Here is a 19,450-nt window from a genome sequence, read left to right as displayed (position 1 = left end):
CTTAAACGTGGCCATTTCAAGTAGAAAAGGGTAACATTTGACTGTTACATGAGTGTTTAGACTCAGGGGATGCTAGGCAACCCCTCCAGCACTCTATAGGAAGATAGTGTGTGCTGGGTCTGTAAATTTAAAAAGACTAGTAAAGTCAATTTAACTTTACATGCTCTGGGAGACAGTAGTCAGTCCCAGAGAAGGTATTTAAACCTTGAGGAGTTTGTAAGACACCCCTGTGCCACTGCACCGAAGGTGCTGTGTGACACACAACAAAAAGATGATGCCTATGGAGTTGTTTTAAAGAAAATATCCAAAGAAAACAAAAGTAAAACACACAACAAAAAATATGAAAGAGTGGGAAAAAAGGCTCACTCCCTTTCCAGGTAAAAATTTAAATCCTAGAAATCCAGCAAAGTTGCTGGGGGTCTCAAAAGGTAAGGGAAATTAGCACATCTTGAGAATTCTCCCTAACAGTCCAGTCATTCTTCCCTCCTCTTGCTCATCAATCATGAAAGTCAGATATCACACCACAATTGCCATACAATGGAACCCGCAAGATTAAGAATTAACCCCTGGTAGACAGCAGTACAACAAAGCCTCCACTCAACAGCAGAATGTAACTCAAACGTTTCAGTGTATCACTTAACTAGAATAACAGAATTCTCAATTAATTCCTAAATCTTCACTCTTTCCCCGAACTAACTAACTCACTCCATATCTAATATACCTTTACATAACACACAGACCACCATAGACATGCCCCTTCGTGGCTACTAACACCAGATTATCTTTGTCAGAGTAGAACATAGGCCAGTGCATTACAAACCACTTTTTTAAGCTCTATCACCCACTGTCCCATATCAGCGGCTAACCCTGTGTCCCAGTAATGTCATCCAATGGATATTAGCATCTATTTCCAGACATTACACATTCAAAGGTGTTAATACCTTTAACCACATAGAGCAGTACTTGCTCTCAGGAAATAGGTATATACGGCCTGCACTCACCAACACTATCCTCTCTGCCCCACTAATGCCCCAATAGCTATCTGGTTTTGCTTAGCCATAATCAGTGAGGCCACCAAAATAGCAGAAGTGCGCAATACAAGACTACTGTATGTCCTATTACAGTGCTATTTGTGTTTTCATATATTACCTGGTGTTGTTCCTTTGGTTGAAGTAGCTGTAGTGGTCGATTCTGCAAGAGATAGAAATCCACTTTAAGTTGTAATTCTTTCCATATTCTACTCAAGATCAATATAACCGCTGGTACACATGTAAAATAGTGATACAGTATGCACCAAAGGAAGGTTCTGCTTCAATTAATTTGAGGTTGGCAACCTGCATATGTGTTAATTGTTTAGTATATTCTGATTCTAGAATGAGAAAAGAATAGTTAGCTGCTTCCTGGCTTGTTTACTGCTCAGCAACCCCAATACAAAAAATACCAGTTCTTATATCATGCAGAAATAGGGTTCTTTTAAATGGAAAACAGGACTTTTATTTTCATTATAGTTAGCGACAGCTAGCACAGCATGAGATTGTACTGCTTCAGCTGTGCTTCTGGACCTTTTGAATCTTGAAGGAGCGTGACATTTTGACAAGTGGCAACATTACAATCAATTGCGGTAAACTATTTTTCCTGAGGGTTTTAAAAGTTGGTTGAAAAGTATACAAATTTAGCCTTCCTTCAAAGTGAAATCAAAAGATGGGCTAAAGCCACATCGAGCTATCTACGACAATACTAAATAAAAAATAGTTCAATTTTCAACCTGCCTTATTCTAACGTTGGGGGTTGGCTAACACTGGTCAAAGTGAAGTGACCACAGCCCAATGTCACCAAAATTAACACATACAAATGCAATGACCACTTGCGCCACACCCACTCAAATTAAAGATATTAACTTCAATGTCATAGTGACCCCATGATAGCACCAGTCAATTTCTGAAAGGATCAACTCCCATTATCTTTTACTGGACAGCCAACACGTGTTTTTCGACCTTATTCAATAAGGTCATTATAGCAGGCTCTTTAGGCCCTCTCACCTGCTAGGTGTCTTAAACGTGGCCATTTCAAGTAGAAAAGGGTAACATTTGACTGTTACATGAGTGTTTAGACTCAGGGGATGCTAGGCAACCCCTCCAGCACTCTATAGGAAGATAGTGTGTGCTGGGTCTGTAAATTTAAAAAGACTAGTAAAGTCAATTTAACTTTACATGCTCTGGGAGACAGTAGTCAGTCCCAGAGAAGGTATTTAAACCTTGAGGAGTTTGTAAGACACCCCTGTGCCACTGCACTGAAGGTGCTGTGTGGCACACAAGAAAAATATGATGCCTATGGAGTTGTTTTAAAACTCCATATCCAAAGAACACAAAAGTAAAACACACATCAAAATACATGAAAGAGTGGGAAAAAGGCTCACACTCTTTCCAGGTACAAATTAAAATCCTAGAAATCCAGCAAAGTTGCTGGGGGTCTCAAAAGGTAAGGGAAATTAGCACATTCTTGAGAATTCTCCCTAACAGTCCAGTCATTCTTCCCTCCTCTTGCTCATCAATCATGAAAGTCAGATATCACACCACAATTGCCATGCAATGGAACCCGCAAGAGTAAGAATTAACCCCTGGTAGACAGCAGCACAACAAAGCCTCCACTCCTAGGTCAACAGCAGAATGTAACTCAAACGTTTCAGTGTATAACTTAACTCGAATCACAGAATTCTCAATTATTTCCTAAATCTTCCCCGAACTAACTAACTCACCCCATATCTAATATACCTTTACATAACGCACAGACCACCATAGACATGACCCCTTCGTGGCTACTAACACCAGATTATCTTTGTCAGAGTAGTACAGAGACCAGTGCATTACGAACCACTTTTTTAAGCTCTATCACCCACAGTCCCATATCAGCGGTTAACCCTGTGTCCCAGTACTGTCATCCAATGGATATTAGCATCTATTTCCAGACATTACAAATACAAAGGTGTCAATACCTTTAACCACATAGAGCAGTACTTGCTCTCAGGAAATAGGTATATATGACCTGCACTCACGAACACTAGCCCCTCTGCCCCCCTATTGCCCCAATAGCCATCTGGTTTTGCTTAGCCATAATCAGTGAGGCCACCAAAATAGCAGAAGTGCGCAATACAAGACTACTGTATGTCCCATTACAGTGCTATTTGTGTTTTCATATATTACCTGGTTGTGTTCCTTTGGTTGAAGTAGCTGTAGTGGTCGATTCTGCAAGAGATAGAAATCAACTTTAAATTGTAATTCTTTCCATATTCTACTCAAGATCAATATAACCGCTGGTACACATGTAAAATAGTGATAAAGTATGCACCAAAGGAAGGTTCTGCTTCAATTAATTTGAGGTTGTCAACCTGCATATGTGTTAATTGTTTAGTATATTCTGATTCTAGAATGAGAAAGGAATAGTTAGCTGCTTCCTGGCGTGTTTACTGCTCAGCAACCCCAATACAAAAATACCAGTTCTTATATCATGCAGAAATAGGGTTCTTTTAAATGGAAAACAGGACTTTTATTTTCATTATAGTTAGCAACAGCTAGGACAGCATGAGATTGTACTGCTTCAGCGCTGCATCTGGACCTTTTTAATCTTGAAGGAGCGTGACATCATAGGTTTTTGCCAACTGGCAACATTACAATCAATTGCGGTAAACTCTTTTTCCTGAGGGTGTTAAAAGTTGGTTGAAAAGTATACAAATTTAGTCTTCCTTCAAAGTGAAATCAAAAGATGGGCTAAAGCCCCATCGATTTATCTATGACAACACTAAATAAAAAATAGCTCAATTTTCAACCTGCCTTATTCTAACGTTGGGGGTTGGCTAGCACTGGTCAAAGTGAAGTGACCACAGCCCAATGTCACCAAAATTAACACATACAAATGCAATGACAACTTGCGCCACACCCACTCAAATTAAAGATATTAACTTCAATGTCATAGTGACCCAATGATAGCACCAGTCAATTTCTGAAAGGATCAATTCACATTATCTTTTACTGGACAGCCAACACGTGTTTTTCGACCTTATTCAATAAAGTCATTATAGCAGGCTGTTTAGGCCCTCTCACCTGCTAGGTGTCTTAAACGTGGCCATTTCAAGTAGAAAAGGGTAACATTTGACTGTTACATGAGTGTTTAGACTCAGGGGATGCTAGGCAACCCCTCCAGCACTCTATAGGAAGATAGTGTGTGCTGGGTCTGTAAATTTAAAAATACTAGTAAAGTCAATTTAACTTTACATGCTCTGGGAGACAGTAGTCAGTCCCAGAGAAGGTATTTAAACCTTGAGGAGTTTGTAAGGCACCCCTGTGCCACTGCACTGAAGGTGCTGTGTGACACACAACAAAAAGATGATGCCTATGGAGTTGTTTTAAAACTCCATATCCAAAGAACACAAAAGTAAAACACACATCAAACAACATGAAAGAGTGGGAAAAAAGGCTCACTCCCTTTCCAGGTAAAAATTTAAATCCTAGAAATCTAGCAAAGTTGCTGGGGGTCTCAAAAGGTAAGGGAAATTAGCACATCTTGAGAATTCTCCCTAACAGTCCAGTCATTCTTCCCTCCTCTTGCTCATCAATCATGAAAGCCAGATATCACACCACAATTGCCATACAATCGAACCCGCAAGAGTAAGAATTAACCCCTGGTAGACAGCAGCACAACAAAGCCTCCATTCAACAGCAGAATGTAACTCAAACGTTTCAGTGTATCACTTAACTAGAATAACAGAATTCTCAATTAATTCCTAAATCTTCACTCCTTCCCCGAACTAACTAACACACTCCATATCTAATATACCTTTACATAACACACAGACCACCATAGACATGACCCCTTCGTGGCTACTAACACCAGATTCTCTTTGTCAGAGTAGTACAGAGGTCAGTGCATTAAAAATCACTTTTTTAAGCTCTATCACCCACAGTCCCATATCAGCGGATAACCCTGTGTCCCAGTACTGTCATCCAATGGATATTCGCATCTATTTCCAGACATTACACATACAAAGGTGTCAATACCTTTAACCACATAGAGCAGTACTTGCTCTCAGGAAACAGGTATATTCAGTCTGCACTCACCAACACTATCCCCTCTGCCCCACTAATGCCCCAATAGCTATCTGGTTTTGCTTAGCCATAATCAGTGAGGCCACCAAAATAGCAGAAGTGTGCATTAAAAGACTACTGTATGTCCCATTACAGTGCTATTTGTGTTTTCATATATTACCTGATGTTGTTCCTTTGGTTGAAGTAGCTGTAGTGGTCGATTCTGCAAGAGATAGAAATCCACTTTAAGTTGTAATTCTTTCCATATTCTACTCAAGATCAATATAACCGCTGGTACACATGTAAAATAGTGATACGGTATGCACCAAAGGAAGGTTCTGCTTCAATTAATTTGAGGTTGTCAAACTGCATATGTGTTAATTGTTTAGTATATCAAGATTCTAGAATGAGAAAAGAATAGTTAGCTGCTTCCTGGCTTGTTTACTGCTCAGCAACCCCAATACAAAAAATACCAGTTCTTATATCATGCAGAAATAGGGTTCTTTTAAATGGAAAACAGGACTTTTATTTTCATTATAGTTAGCGAAGGCTAGCACAGCATGAGATTGTACTGCTTCAGCTGTGCTTCTGGACCTTTTGAATCTTGAAGGAGCGTGACATTTTGACAAGTGGCAACATTACAATCAATTGCGGTAAACTATTTTTCCTGAGGGTTTTAAAAGTTGGTTGAAAAGTATACAAATTTAGTCTTCCTTCAAAGTGAAATCAAAAGATGGGCTAAAGCCCCATCGAGCTATCTACGACAATACTAAATAAAAAATAGTTCAATTTTCAACCTGCCTTATTCTAACGTTGGGGGTTGGCTAGCACTGGTCAAAGTGAAGTGACCACAGCCCAATGTCACCAAAATTAACACATACAAATGCAATGACCACTTGCGCCACACCCACTCAAATTAAAGATATTAACTTCAATGTCATAGTGACCCCATGATAGCACCAGTCAATTTCTGAAAGGATCAACTCCCATTATCTTTTACTGGACAGCCAACACGTGTTTTTCGACCTTATTCAATAAAGTCATTATAGCAGGCTGTTTAGGCCCTCTCACCTGCTAGGTGTCTTAAACGTGGCCATTTCAAGTAGAAAAGGGTAACATTTGACTGTTACATGAGTGTTTAGACTCAGGGGATGCTAGGCAACCCCTCCAGCACTCTATAGGAAGATAGTGTGTGCTGGGTCTGTAAATTTAAAAAGACTAGTAAAGTCAAGTTAACTTTACATGCTCTGGGAGACAGTAGTCAGTCCCAGAGAAGGTATTTAAACCTTGAGGAGTTTGTAAGGCACCCCTGTGCCACTGCACTGAAGATGCTGTGTGACACACAAGAAAAAGATGATGCCTATGGGGTTGTTTTAAAACTCCATATCCAAAGAACACAAAAGTAAAACACACATCAAAATACATAAAAGAGTGGGAAAAAGGCTCACACTCTTTCCAGGTAAAAATTAAAATCCTAGAAATCCAGCAAAGTTGCTGGGGGTCTCAAAAGGTAAGGGAAATTAGCACATTCTTGAGTATTCTCCCTAACAGTCCAGTCATTCTTCCCTCCTCATGCTCATCAATCATGAAAGTCAGATATCACACCACAATTGCCATGCAATGGAACCCGCAAGCGTAAGAATTAACCCCTGGTAGACAGCAGCACAACAAAGCCTCCACTCCTAGGTCAACAGCAGAATGTAACTGAAACGTTTCAGTGTATAACTTAACTCGAATCACAGAATCCTCAATTAATTCCTAAATCTTCACACCTTCCCCGAACTAACTAACACACTCCATATCTAATATACCTTTACATAACGCACAGACCACCACAGACATGACCCCTTTGTGGCTACTAACACCAGATTATCTTTGTCAGAGTAGTACAGAGGTCAGTGCATTACGAACCACTTTTTTAGCTCTATCAACCACAGTCCCATATCAGCGGCTAACCCTGTGTGCCAGTACTGTCATCCAATGGATATTAGCATCTATTTCCAGACATTACACATACAAAGGTGTCAATACCTTTAACCACATAGAGCAGTACTTGCTCTCAGGAAATAGGTATATACGACCTGCACTCACCAACACTATCCCCTCTACCCCACTATTCCCCAATAGCTATCTGGTTTTGCTTTGCTTAGCCATAATCAGTGAGGCCACCAAAATAGCAGAAGTGTGCAAATCAAGACTACTGTATGTCCTATGACAGTGCTATTAGTGTTTTCATATATTACCTGCTGTTTTTCCTAAGGTTGAAGTAGCTGTAGTGGTCGATTCTAAAAGAGATAGAAATCCACTTTAAGTTGTAATTCTTTCCATATTCTACTCAAGATCAATATAACCGCTGGTACACATGTAAAATAGTGATACAGTATGCACCAAAGGAAGTTTCTGCTTCAATTAATTTGAGGTTGTCAACTTGCATGTGTGTTAATTGTTTAGTATATTCTGATTCTAGAATGAGAAAAGAATAGTTAGCTGCTTCCTGGCTTGTTTACTGCTCAGCAACCCCAATACCAGTACTTATATCATGCAGAAATAGCGTTCTTTTAAATGGAAAACAGGACTTTTATTTTCATTATAGTTATCGACAGCTAGCACAGCATGAGGTTCTACTGCTTCAACTGTGCATCTGGACCTTTTGAATCTTGAAGGAGTGTGACATCAGAAGTTTTTGACAAGTGGCAACATTACAATCAATTGCGGTAAACTCTTTTTCCTGAGGGTGTTAAAAGTTGGTTGAAAAGTATACAAATTTAGTCTTCCTTCAAAGTGAAATCAAAAGATGGGCTAAAGCCCCATCAAGCTATCTACGACAATACTAAATAAAAAATAGTTCAATTTTCAACCTGTCTTATTCTAACTTTGGCGGTTGGCTAGCACTGGTCAAAGTGAAGTGACCACAGCCCAATGTCACCAAAATTAACACATACAAATGCAATGACCACTTATGCCACACCTACTCAAATTAAAGATATTAACTTCAATGTCATAGTGACCCCATGCTAGCAGCAGTCAATTTCTGAAAGGATCAATTTACATTGGGCCTCATTACATGGTAGGCGGTAAACCATTGCGCTATTAGCGCCATGGTTGCCGCCGGTACCTTACCGGGTCCGTCTTGGTGGATGGCGGAATTAGCGCCATATTCCAAGGTGTGTGGGGGCGCTAATTCCGCCATCCACCATTGCCCCTTCACCATTGCCAGTCAGCTTCATAGGGCTCCATGTTAATGGTGAAGGTGCTAATTACGGTACCGCAAATTGCGGTACCGTAATTAGCACCAAGGTCCCTTTGCGAGTCCCGTACTTAACGCCTGTAAAAACCAGGCGTTAAGGGCGGACCCGCAAAGGGACCTCGTAGTAAGGTGGTAAGGGTTTACCGGTATCGGTAAACCCTTACCGCCTACCGTGTAATGACCCCCATTATCTTTTACTGGACAGCCAACATGTGTTTTTCGACCTTATTCCATGAGGTCATTACAGCAGGCTGTTTAGGCTATCTCACCTCCTAGGTGTCTTAAACGTGGCGTTCCACATGCAAACACCTGTTTCTACCGTATTCAACAAGGTCTTCCTCAGGGCTGTGATATCACAACACAATTTTACAGTTTACATTAAGAATGGAAAACAAACGTATGAATTTTTGGGTGCATATCCCCACATTACATACAAAAATTTGATAAAAACAAAATTAATCAGAAAACATATTAGCATCCAACTTAAACAAAGGTGGGAACAGGGGAAAAAGAGGGGTGGCAAAAAAAAGAAATGTAAGGGCATTTTAGTTAGTATCTTTCTTTAAAACATTTATCCGGGGGATCAGATTTGCGAAAAATACAAAGAGATCCCAGCGGTGGTGATAGAGAAAAGGCTCTTGAACAGATGGAGTCAAAATTGATTTGCAAACACAGAACTGTGTATAAAGCGCTAAATACAGACCATGAGATGGGGTCTTGCTATACAAATTGATCATGAGGTCTTGGAGATGAGACGTGAGGTGCTCAGAAGCACGTTTGTCTTACAAGAAAGAATGGATGTTAGGACTAATTTGGTTGTTATGTAATGAATATTGTAATACAATGGCATAAGGAAAGAGTATGATGGTCTCAGGACATTACCTTTTAGAACACCTGAGAGTGATGTGAAGGTCATAAATGTAGTTCAAGTAAGATCTTGCTAAAGATCAAAGCCCACATTTTTGGTACTTTGATAGGCATATGTAACTTGCTTAACCAAGACTTTGTTAACGAACAATAGATCATAAAAAGAAAACCGGGCAAAATGTTGAAGAAAACACCATTCTGCCCTTTGACCACTATCAAGACAAGGGAATGATGATAGGAGCATAATATGTAATGTTAGAATAGCTAGCAGGTTTGATTGGTCAAACATGGCAATCTGAGTAGGTCGTGTTTTTCATGGTGTCCAAGACTTATTAAGAACATATATATGTTTGTAATTATAAGATGGAACAATCATTTTGATTAGGATAGATGTGGTGACCGGATGCCTTAAAAGACCATTGTGGTTTGTATTGAATTGCATGGTGTTTATACACAACGTATTACGAGGCCTATGAGAGTTTTAAACAATCTGGTAAAGGGAAGGAAATCTCACACGAGACAAGTAATGAGGTACGATTACAGCTGGATAAATAATTAAACGTCCAAAGTATTGACACACATGCAGATACTGAATATGGGTTTCGAGCAATGAGCTTTATGAATAGCACAGGTGCATTGAAGTGTGGAACACTAAAACATGGGACAGTGGTTAAGCTAATTCAGCATGTTTAAAGGTGTGAACATTATAACGGGCATCTGATGGAACACATATCACTAACATAACAGCTTCTGCACTTAGATGTGTTCGTGGTACATAGAATATGCAGAGAATGACATTGATCAGTTTCCACCACAGTAATGATACTATATGCTATAATAGAAGAGTAGTATATGTGGATGAGTGCTTGGATCATGACATGTTAATGTGTGAGCCTGTTTTTATTATGGGTACTGTGCACACTAAAAGTGCTTCGAGCAAGACACAGTATAGAGGTGGTCTAGATGTGCTAATTTATCTGCTGAAAAGGAGCGCAAATCATAGCAAACACTGTAGGTACAATATAGTAAGAGGGCAATATCTTTTTGAATGATCTATGCCGTGTTCTGCTTTTACTAACAAGTCTGTCATCACAGAGATGGCAAATCATAGGAGGAGTACAGCATATTGTGAGGAGCGTTAGGGTTTTGTTTTGATATGGTAATTTGTGATGGGGTTATTTAAATGAACGGGAAACAAGATGGCACCTGCTTTTGCATGTGGAACACTGCGTTTAAGACACCTAGGAGGTGATAGGGCCTAAACAGCCTGCTGTAATGTATGTTTTGGGCACTATTTGTAGTTTTTGTTTGCTTTAAGTTAATAGAGGTAGTAGAAGTTCAATATTGGATGAATAACAATGTTACAAATATATGGTTATTTTTTCAGCTACTTTTGGGAATTTGAAACCTAGCATGGATGAAAGTTTGTTTCGATATACGTAACCAAGGAGGATATTATAACAGTGATATTTTTTGCTATAGTAACACCAGGTTTGTGTTTATTGTTAACACCCACCTATGGTGAAGGGAAATCACTGAATTGGAGTGTATTCATTAATTACCACAATTGAATATATATTCATATATTTTCAATTAATTTGCTTCCAACAAAAATTATTTTTGGATCTTGAATTAAGCCTGGGTCAGGCTATCAGGCTATGCAACAGTACTTATAAAGCAATGAGATTGCTGGGAAGAGGTTGATGCTTGTTTATTATTACCAGGAATGTGTTCACTGGGATGATCCACGCGTAGTTAAGGGTGAGCACTAGATTTGAATTGTTTTTTGCAAAGTGCTCTAATTAGACTCCTTTGATTTTCGATATCTAGTGAAATGTCAATTGCACATCAGTGAGTGAGTCGATGGGAACTGATCACATTTAGCAATTGGTAATTACTCTTTTGGTTCTCACCCACAGTTTTTAAGACCATATTCAGTAAATTGCATCACTGGGTGACGTAGAATTGATGAGTTACGGTCTGTGTATTGGTGATGGTCACTAGACTCATGCTGTGTAGGTGATGTTTTTTGGAAGAAGATGGTATTACCTACAATATGGCGAAGTAAGAGTGTCATGGATATATGTTTTATAGAAAGATACTAACTAAAATCACCCTTAGACTTTGGTTTTTCTCCCCCTCCACCCTTTTATCCCCTGTTCCCACCTTTGTTTATGTTGAATGCTAATATGTTTTCTTATTCATTTTGTATTTATCATTTTTTGTATGCAATGTGTGGATATGCACCTAAATATTGGAATCCTACATTTGTGTTCAATTCTTAATGTAAACTGTGTAATTTTGTGTTATGGTATCCCAGCCCTAAGGAAGACGTTGTTGAATAAGGTTGAAACACCTGTTTGCACACAAAACGCCATGTTTAAGACACCTAGGAGGTGACAGGGCCTAAACAGCCTGCTGTAATGAGCTTTTTGGAATTCGAAACATAGCATGGATGAAAGTTTGTATCGATATTCGTAACCAAGGAGGATATTAAAAAGGAGATATGTATTGTATAGTATGTAAGCGATATTCAATCAACACTACAGCCAAGTCAATGCCTAGTCTGGGATGCTGAGGAAAACCCTTATTGATGTATTTTTATGTCCAGTTCAGTACTCTGGATGACAACCCTTGTATAACACTCCACTCTTAGAATCCCCCTGACCCCACTGAGCTAAGAAGTAGGTTTGTTTTGCAAATTAAAAGGTTTATTTGAAAATTTAAACTATATATATATATATATATATATATATATATATATATATATATATATATATATATATATATATATCACACTTCTATAAATAAATTGATAATGGATATTACACTTGTGAATATGAGCAGTAATCAGCAAGAGGTAACTTTTGAATAGGAACAGAAGAATAAGGTGGGAAAGAATGCTTTATATGGTTCAAGGAAACGCAATGATGAATGAAATGCAGTACAGAAGATAACTTGATATGGCTTCAACAAAAGACAATGTAATCACTTTTCCTTGACAATTCACTTCCCCCCCTATGCAATGTAAGAAATGGAAGGAGAGCACACAGTCTTCAAGAATCCCAACAAAATGCAATACAAAATGCAGTTCCCCCCCAGCAAGCTTAGAGGAAAACAGGTAGAGGTTTGAAACACAGGCCCAAAATGCTTTTAAATGTGATGGCAATGGATGGGAAAATGTGCTAACTGATTTTAATTCCCTCTAGAGATTCAGGGTGAGGGAGAGATACTTTATATTAGTTCAAGCTCACTTTAGCAATGTTCTATGCGTAACTACCAGGTTGCAAACGGATTTTAACAAAGGAAAGAATGGAGCTGCTATTTTGACAAGTGGAGAAATTGAGCCAAATCGCAAATCGCGGTAAATTTCGCGAGTGTGTAAATCGCGATTGCGGAAAAAGTATAGTGAGTCGGTTCTAGGTTCGTTGGAAAGCCTAGAATCACAGCTTGAAAATGAAAGTTGAATTTCGTTCCTAGCCCAAACGGTTCCAGAGATAAGGACGATTTAATAACGGTAGATTTTCGGATTTAAAGTAAAACTCAAAATGACAGGTGACAGCTTGCAGCATCAGAATTGACAGGTGACAGTTGTGCAGCTTTACAAATGACAGATGACACGATTTCTAGGAGGCTGTTCTAATTAGGTTAAAATAGTTTGGATTAGATTATTTTAACTAAGAGATTGGGTTCTGCACAGTTCTGGCGGATACTCACTCCTAATTTTGAAATGAATGGGCCTCGTCACGGATCTGGTCAACTGGACTGGACTGGGCGGTTCTGCTCACAGCGTCTGGGTCAGCTCTGCTCTGCTGGTCTAGCCTCTCTGGATACGGCGGGTCAATCAGACACCGGTTCTGCTCACAGCGGTCTGGGTCTGGTCTGCGGTTCTGGCAACAGTTCTTGGCAAAGAATTCAAAAAGCTTGCCCGGCTGTTGAATAGTTTGGTTAGGTTTGCTGGATTCTGAAGGCCTGCTAAGAATACTTTTGCTTGCAGTGGGCCTTCTAGGTTCAAAGTTCTGTAGTCTATGTTTAGCTTGGAAGTCTAAGTGTTGGATCTCTGGATGTGAAGTCGTCGGTCAGCATGCTCCGCAGCAAATGGAATTGAATGTCTCTACCTGTCCCAGCAGTCTCTTTTTATGTGTTTTGGAAGTGGGTGTGTGCGTGGCATACCTGAGCCTGCATCTCTCTACTTGTCATTGGCCCAATTCTCCCCTCTCCCATGATTGGGGGAATTGGGTTGTGAGTCAGAGTGATGAGGTCTGTTTATGGGTCAGAGGATCCTCCCCTGGTCAATTTGCCCACAAATCTATATTTGATTCAAATACATATTTCCCAGGTACACAAGTGGTTGTCATTACATGTACATATGGCACCTTGCTTAAGGTAGTCTCTGTTCCGCCTCTGGCGTTTCTAGGAGCTTGCATTGCATTCAAAAATGGCAACTTATTTTCGATTTTAGTGGTTTGTGCAATATGGGATTTTCATCAAAAATTATACAAAGGTACATTTCCCTTCCACATATATCCCAGTAACTTTCCATGTCTCTAGCTTAAACACATTGTCTACAATATTCATAATTAGCGGGGTTTTGCCCCAGAACATGGTACAAATTGGAGTTTGGACTCAAATCGTGAGGGCATTTTTCAAACTAAGACTCTCAAAGTTGTACATTCCTGTCATTTGGTTACAATGAGTTATCACTATTTCTATAAAATATATATTTGTTGCAATTCAACTCCCCAAGTGTTTGGGTCCGCCTCCAGAAGTCTGGGTGGGTCAGTGATCACATGTCTTTCCTTGCTGGCAGAGGGCTGTTGACACGAAACACTCAAAATTAACATACCCCATTCAACAGAAAGAGCCTTTTGTGTGGGCTCCAGCAGGCTGCCTGGAAGTCTCTCCTCAATCAATCAACAGGGTCATGTGATATCCTGCCTCCTGGTGTGGGAATCTCTGAGGTGTTAAGAGTTCTCAGCCTCTTGGCCTCTGGGAACAGCAGGTGTCTAAGATTTTCAATTAACCAACAAGCTTTGAAGTCCCTGCCCCTCTTGCAACTCCTAAATACAGTTTCCCTGTCAGAGTTTAGACCGCTAGCGCCACCTTGGGGAATTTGTCGGTACTGCATCCATTTTTGAGTTGTCTTGAATTACTGCATTTCAATAGAGTGGTCTTTTGCTTGATAGTATAGGGCCCTTGCTTAACATTGTTTTGATGGCATCCTTACAGTAGAGTGGTGATGTGGAACCCCTCACAAGAAGGTTGTATCTTTGGAGTGGTCTTGTGCCAACTGCGCAGTTCTCCTATTCTGGCGTGAATGTGGGCGGCGATAGCTCATCCCCACATCCACCCAGTCTATTGATTTAGTTTGTTCTGGGATAGAATAATGGGCGGCGACAGCTCATCCCCACATCTACCCAGTCTATTGATTCAACATGTGTCAAAACCCTTGACAAAACCCCCCCGCCCGACTACGCTTTGATTCAAGTCGAGGGGAAGTCGGGTGCAAAGGAGGTTTTGAGCCCTTGCGCTGGTATATCCCCATTATCTTCTTCCAATTCTGTGGATGGCACAGTTCAGCATCTTTTCTTCCACCCAGTTGGATCGATCAGTTCTCCTCGCCGGTCCTGATGGGAATATTGGGCGGCACCCCGGACCCCTCGGGTCTCTGCTCCCGGTCCCCGGATCGTCCTCCTTGGCCAGTCTCCAGGTTTTCTTTCTCCTAAGAAGACAAAGGAAAGCGGCAATACCTATTCGTAGACATTTCTTCCCCACCATTGATATAGTGGGGTGGCATATACATTTTATAGTCAAAACATTTGCGTTCTTATTTTAACAAAAAAACAAGATACAATTATAAGACTTTTTTTTTTCCAAATTATGATATTTTAGGGACTATATGTGGGATATTTTAGGGTTGGAATTGAATTACTCTGGAGCGGTCCCCTCTGGTATTGCAGAGGACTCCTCCAGTTGTTGCAGAGTGTGCCTGGGATGGCAACACTTTAGCTGATTTATATGTACCCACTTGTCTTCCCCCTCTGCCGAGCTGCCTTTGGGGATGCGGATCTTGTACGCTACACGGGAGATCTTGTCTATAATTTCAAACGGTCCCTTCCATGTAGGCAAACATTTTCGCTGTTTGGCCTGGTTCCTTTGGAAATTGTATAGATAGACCCGGTCCCCCACAGTATATTCCTTTCTGGTGGTCTTCAGGTCGTAGTGGGTTTTCATGCTAGCAGCTGATCTTTCTAGATTCCGCTGAGCATAGGCAAAAGCATGCTGAAGGTGTTTCCTTAAATTCTCCACATACTCGTGAGTTGTGGAGGCATTTATCAGTGTCTGCTCTTGGGTCCTGTAGAGCAGATGCTGGGGAAGCACCATCTTGCGACCGGTCATCAACTCAAATGGTGACATTTTAGTTGCAGATGAAGGGGTAGATCTGATGGCCATTAGGACCAGAGGTAATCGGATATCCCACCTTGGCCCAGAATCCGCCACAAACTTTTTTAATATGCTCACAATGGTTCGGTTGTATCTCTCCACTGCTCCAGAAGAAGCTGGCCTGTAAGCAATATGTAACTTCCTTTTGACCCCCAGTATCTCCCACATCTTTGTCATTACTTCACTGGTGAAGTGGATACCCCTGTCGGACTCAATCCTTTGAGGTAGACCAAAACAGGAAAAGATTTGGTTACTCATCAGGGCAGCTGCTGTTTCTGCCTTGCAGTTTGGGGCTGGGAGACATTCCACCCACTTGGTAAACAAGCATGTAACGGTCAACCTGTACTTGTTTCCTCTAGAGGAGCGGATTACAGGGCCTACAAAGTCAATTTGCAAATCTGACCATGGCAGTGTCATCCCCCTCTTTTGGAGAGGCGCACGGTGTGTGAGGGATTTTGGCTGAAACTGTGCACACACAAGGCACCCTTTCAAGTATTGGTCGAGGTCCTGCCCCATGTGTGGCCAGTATGCAAACTCTCTTAAGATTTCCAGTGTTGTGTGAAACCCCCTATGACCGGCGGTGGCCGCATCATGGGCGTGACTTAACATCAGGCTTCGGAATGAGGTAGGAACCACCCACTGATCGTGGCCAGCTTTGGATTTCCTTACCAGCAAACCGTCTTGGATTCGGAACATTTTTGGACATTTCATCAACACTCTTAGGTCCTCTTTCCCAATGTAATCGGTATCCGTCAGGGGAAAGTTCTCAGGGTCCTCAAGGTGTTGGTAAAACTTACCAATAATTGGATCCCCCTTCTGAGCTGTAATTAAATCAGCATCAGGGGTCTCCTTACTCCATTGTGCAGTTGAAAGATCATTGTGAGCATTTGTCTGGGACCTAGTGATAGCAGTGACCTGGATTTCCCCCAACAGGGACTCTATTTCTATTAGATCCCCTTGGATGGCCCCTTTTTTGGCCAGCTGATCAGCTAAGTCATTTCCAGTTTTGTCTGGTCCCTCTACTTTGGAATGACCCTTGATCTTTTTCCAGTAGATGGTCATCCCATTCGATGTGACCAGATCATCAATATTTTGGATTAACTTCCCATGTTTCAAGGGTTTGTTATTAGCACATAACATGCCTCTGGTTTTCCAGTTAACCAGGTGCTCCACGAACCCGTTCCGTACATAATCCGAATCTGTGATTATGACCAGTTCGTGGAGTTGATGTTGGACAGCAGTGAGGATGGCCTGATGCACAGCCATCAATTCTGCCACCTGACTACTTCGGGGACCAATTTTGTATCCAGCGGAGGGTTCTGGAAACTCCTTCACCCATGCATTCCCTACGCCGGCCACCAGTTCTTTCTCCCCGTTGTTGTCAACATGGTTCTTCTTCAAAGACTTTGTGTGGGGAATTGAGGTATGCCTCCCTGTTGTCCTTGATTTTTAGACTTTCGTCCTCGAGACAGTTTTCTCTGGCACAATCATGCAAGTCAGCCAGACCTTGCGCGAGGGGACTCTTCTTGTTTTGGCCATATCTGACCTCCACAGGAAAGCCTTGCATTGACAGAATCCAGGAAGTAATTCGGGAATTACTCACATTTCCGGCCCGGATCCTGTCACTTTGGAGATATTGCAGAGGCTGGTGTGGAGTCTCCACTATGATGTGTTCCCCCTGGATGAACGGGCGGTAATTCTTCAATGCCCACACCGTTGCCAGGAGTGCCTTCTCACAATCATTGAATTTTTCCTCCACAGAGGATAAAGTTTTGCTCGCATAGGAGATTACTTTATTGACCTTGTCATGCTTTTGGTATAATACTGCCGTCAAGCACGTATTAGAGAACCCTGTCTCCAGGAAGAACTTGTTGTTTCTGACAGGGTAAGCTAGGCAAGGCGCTTGTGAGAGGCTTCTTTTGAGTTGTCTTACGGCCTCAGATTGTTCTGGACCCCATTCCCACTCGACCCCCCCCTTCAAGAGATGAATCAGGGGTCTAGTGATCTCTGCGTAGCCTTCAATGAACTTTCTGCTGTAATTAGTCAGTCCAAGGAGGCTCCTTAGTTCCCGCAGAGTTGTGGGGTCTTTCAGTTTCTGAAGTGCTTCCACTTTCTTTTCCTGGGGACAGAGACCCTGAGGAGTAATCTCATGCCCCAAGAAATTAACACGGGTTCTACACCACTGTGCTTTCTGAAAGGAAAGTTTTGCTCCGGCGGCCCTCAACTGTGTCATAACAAAACGGATCTTTGCTATGTGTTCTTCCACAGATGAACTTTTTATGAGGACATCATCTACATAAGCCAGGTTACCCCTCGCACCCAGGTCGGGCATGGCCTTATGTAGGAAAATGTTGAATTCATTGCCAGAGTTGAGGTATCCGAAGGGAGTCCGGGTCCATGTGTACTGCTGGCCCCCAAAGATAAAAGCCAGTTTGTATTGGTCCTCCCTACTGTCAGGCACGGTCCAGTACCCATTGGTCAGGTCTATTGAAGTGAATACCTGTGACCCCTGGATCTGGGCCAGCACTTGGTCAATGTAGGGAAGAGGCCATCGGGAAGTATGGACCCGTTTGTTGAGCTCCCTAAGGTCGGCGCAGAGTCTCCACTGCCCGTTTGGCTTCAATATTCCCAGCACCGGATTATTGAAGGTGCTGTGTACTGGACGGATTATTCCCCGGGACTCAAGGTTCTTAATTATTTCAGTAAGGGACTCCATGGATGTGAGAGGCAAGCGATATTGTTTCACAAACGCTGGAGTCATGCCAGGGTCCGTGGGAATTGTTGTCGTGTGGATGTCGGTGCGACCACAGTCATATGAGTCTACCGCAAAGAGATCTTGGAAATCCAAGAAAACTTGTTTCAACTTTTGCTTTTGTTCCAGAGTCACACATGCATCAGCTAGGTTGACTCTCTCTTCCACCATCTGCCTGAAGCCTGGAAAGACTTGTGGTTTTGCCATCTCAGCGGCCTCCTCCAGCTGGGTGGAGAAGTCCCTGGCCAGAGTGCTGATTTGGACCGGAGGCTTCAGGTGGGCAAGGCAGCCCTCATGGACCTGGAAAATCACCTCATCCCCTCTGAAGTCACAAGTCACATCTTCCTTACCATAAGGGCAAGAAGTGTACACCAGGAACTTCCCCCCATGCCGGGTGAAAATCCTGTCTGGTGTTGTATTGTCCTCACTGTCACTGTCAAAAAAGTCCTTGGGGATCGGTCCTAACAGTTCATTTCCTAAATCAATGGAGAAATGTTGGTTATCAACCGCCATTCCAATGATGGTGCCTGCGGCTAGAGTAATACTCTTTAAGTCGCTGTTATCCACCTCTATTGCAATGGTGTCATGTTCTATGTTGACTAATGGTGTTGGGTTTACCCCCAACCCTTGCTGTTGGAGAGAAGCATTTAGATGTATGTAAGCATCAGGGTTTTTCAATTTTTGTCCTCTTTTAACTTTCACTTCCAGGGAGAATTGTCGGGTCCTTTCTGGGATGGTGACTTCCTCTTTAATCAGAATTTTAACTGCATAAGGTAGCAATTGAGCTGACCTAAATGTTTTATTGAATCATCAAAGCCCATGGGATTATCCGCTAATCGGGACCAAGCTTTGAAATTTATTAGGTTTAAACTAATGGCAAAGCGATTGAGAATGTCACTGCCTAAGTAAAAGGCGGCAGTGACATCTCCCACGACCCAACAATTATGGACTATGCTCTTGTTGCCAATGGAGATTTTGAGCATACATCTGCTTGGAAGGAGATGTTTGGAATTAGGTGCTTCCAGGTCCATTTCCCATTTGTCTATCAGTTTGAATGTGGGA

The 19,450-nt window shown here is 41.7% G+C and overlaps 1 protein-coding gene across 11 annotated transcripts in view; it reads right to left on the bottom strand.

Moving 5' to 3' along the window:
* Positions 1–19,450, bottom strand: part of MUC13 (mucin 13, cell surface associated) — a 449,549-nt gene that overhangs the window by 314,101 nt on the left and 115,998 nt on the right. For 5 of the 11 annotated variants that reach the window (XM_069616647.1, XM_069616650.1, XM_069616649.1 and 2 more), the window contains exons 2-5: positions 7,322–7,363; positions 5,260–5,301; positions 3,201–3,242; positions 1,150–1,191 (exon numbers count right to left, since the gene is read on the bottom strand). In XM_069616647.1, coding sequence (XP_069472748.1) covers positions 1,150–1,191; positions 3,201–3,242; positions 5,260–5,301; positions 7,322–7,363 — 168 coding nt within the window. The remainder of the gene's footprint in view (positions 1–1,149; positions 1,192–3,200; positions 3,243–5,259; positions 5,302–7,321; positions 7,364–19,450) is intronic. The other 6 variants (XM_069616651.1, XM_069616655.1, XM_069616654.1 and 3 more) reach the window with 2 other exon arrangements.

Source organism: Ambystoma mexicanum, chromosome 9, assembly GCF_040938575.1.
Source record: "Ambystoma mexicanum isolate Mex_15411 chromosome 9, UKY_AmexF1_1, whole genome shotgun sequence".
Taxonomy (NCBI): Eukaryota; Metazoa; Chordata; class Amphibia; order Caudata; family Ambystomatidae; genus Ambystoma; species Ambystoma mexicanum.
The sequence above is the reverse complement of the archived record's forward strand: the minus strand, read 5'-3'. Positions and strand labels throughout refer to the sequence as shown.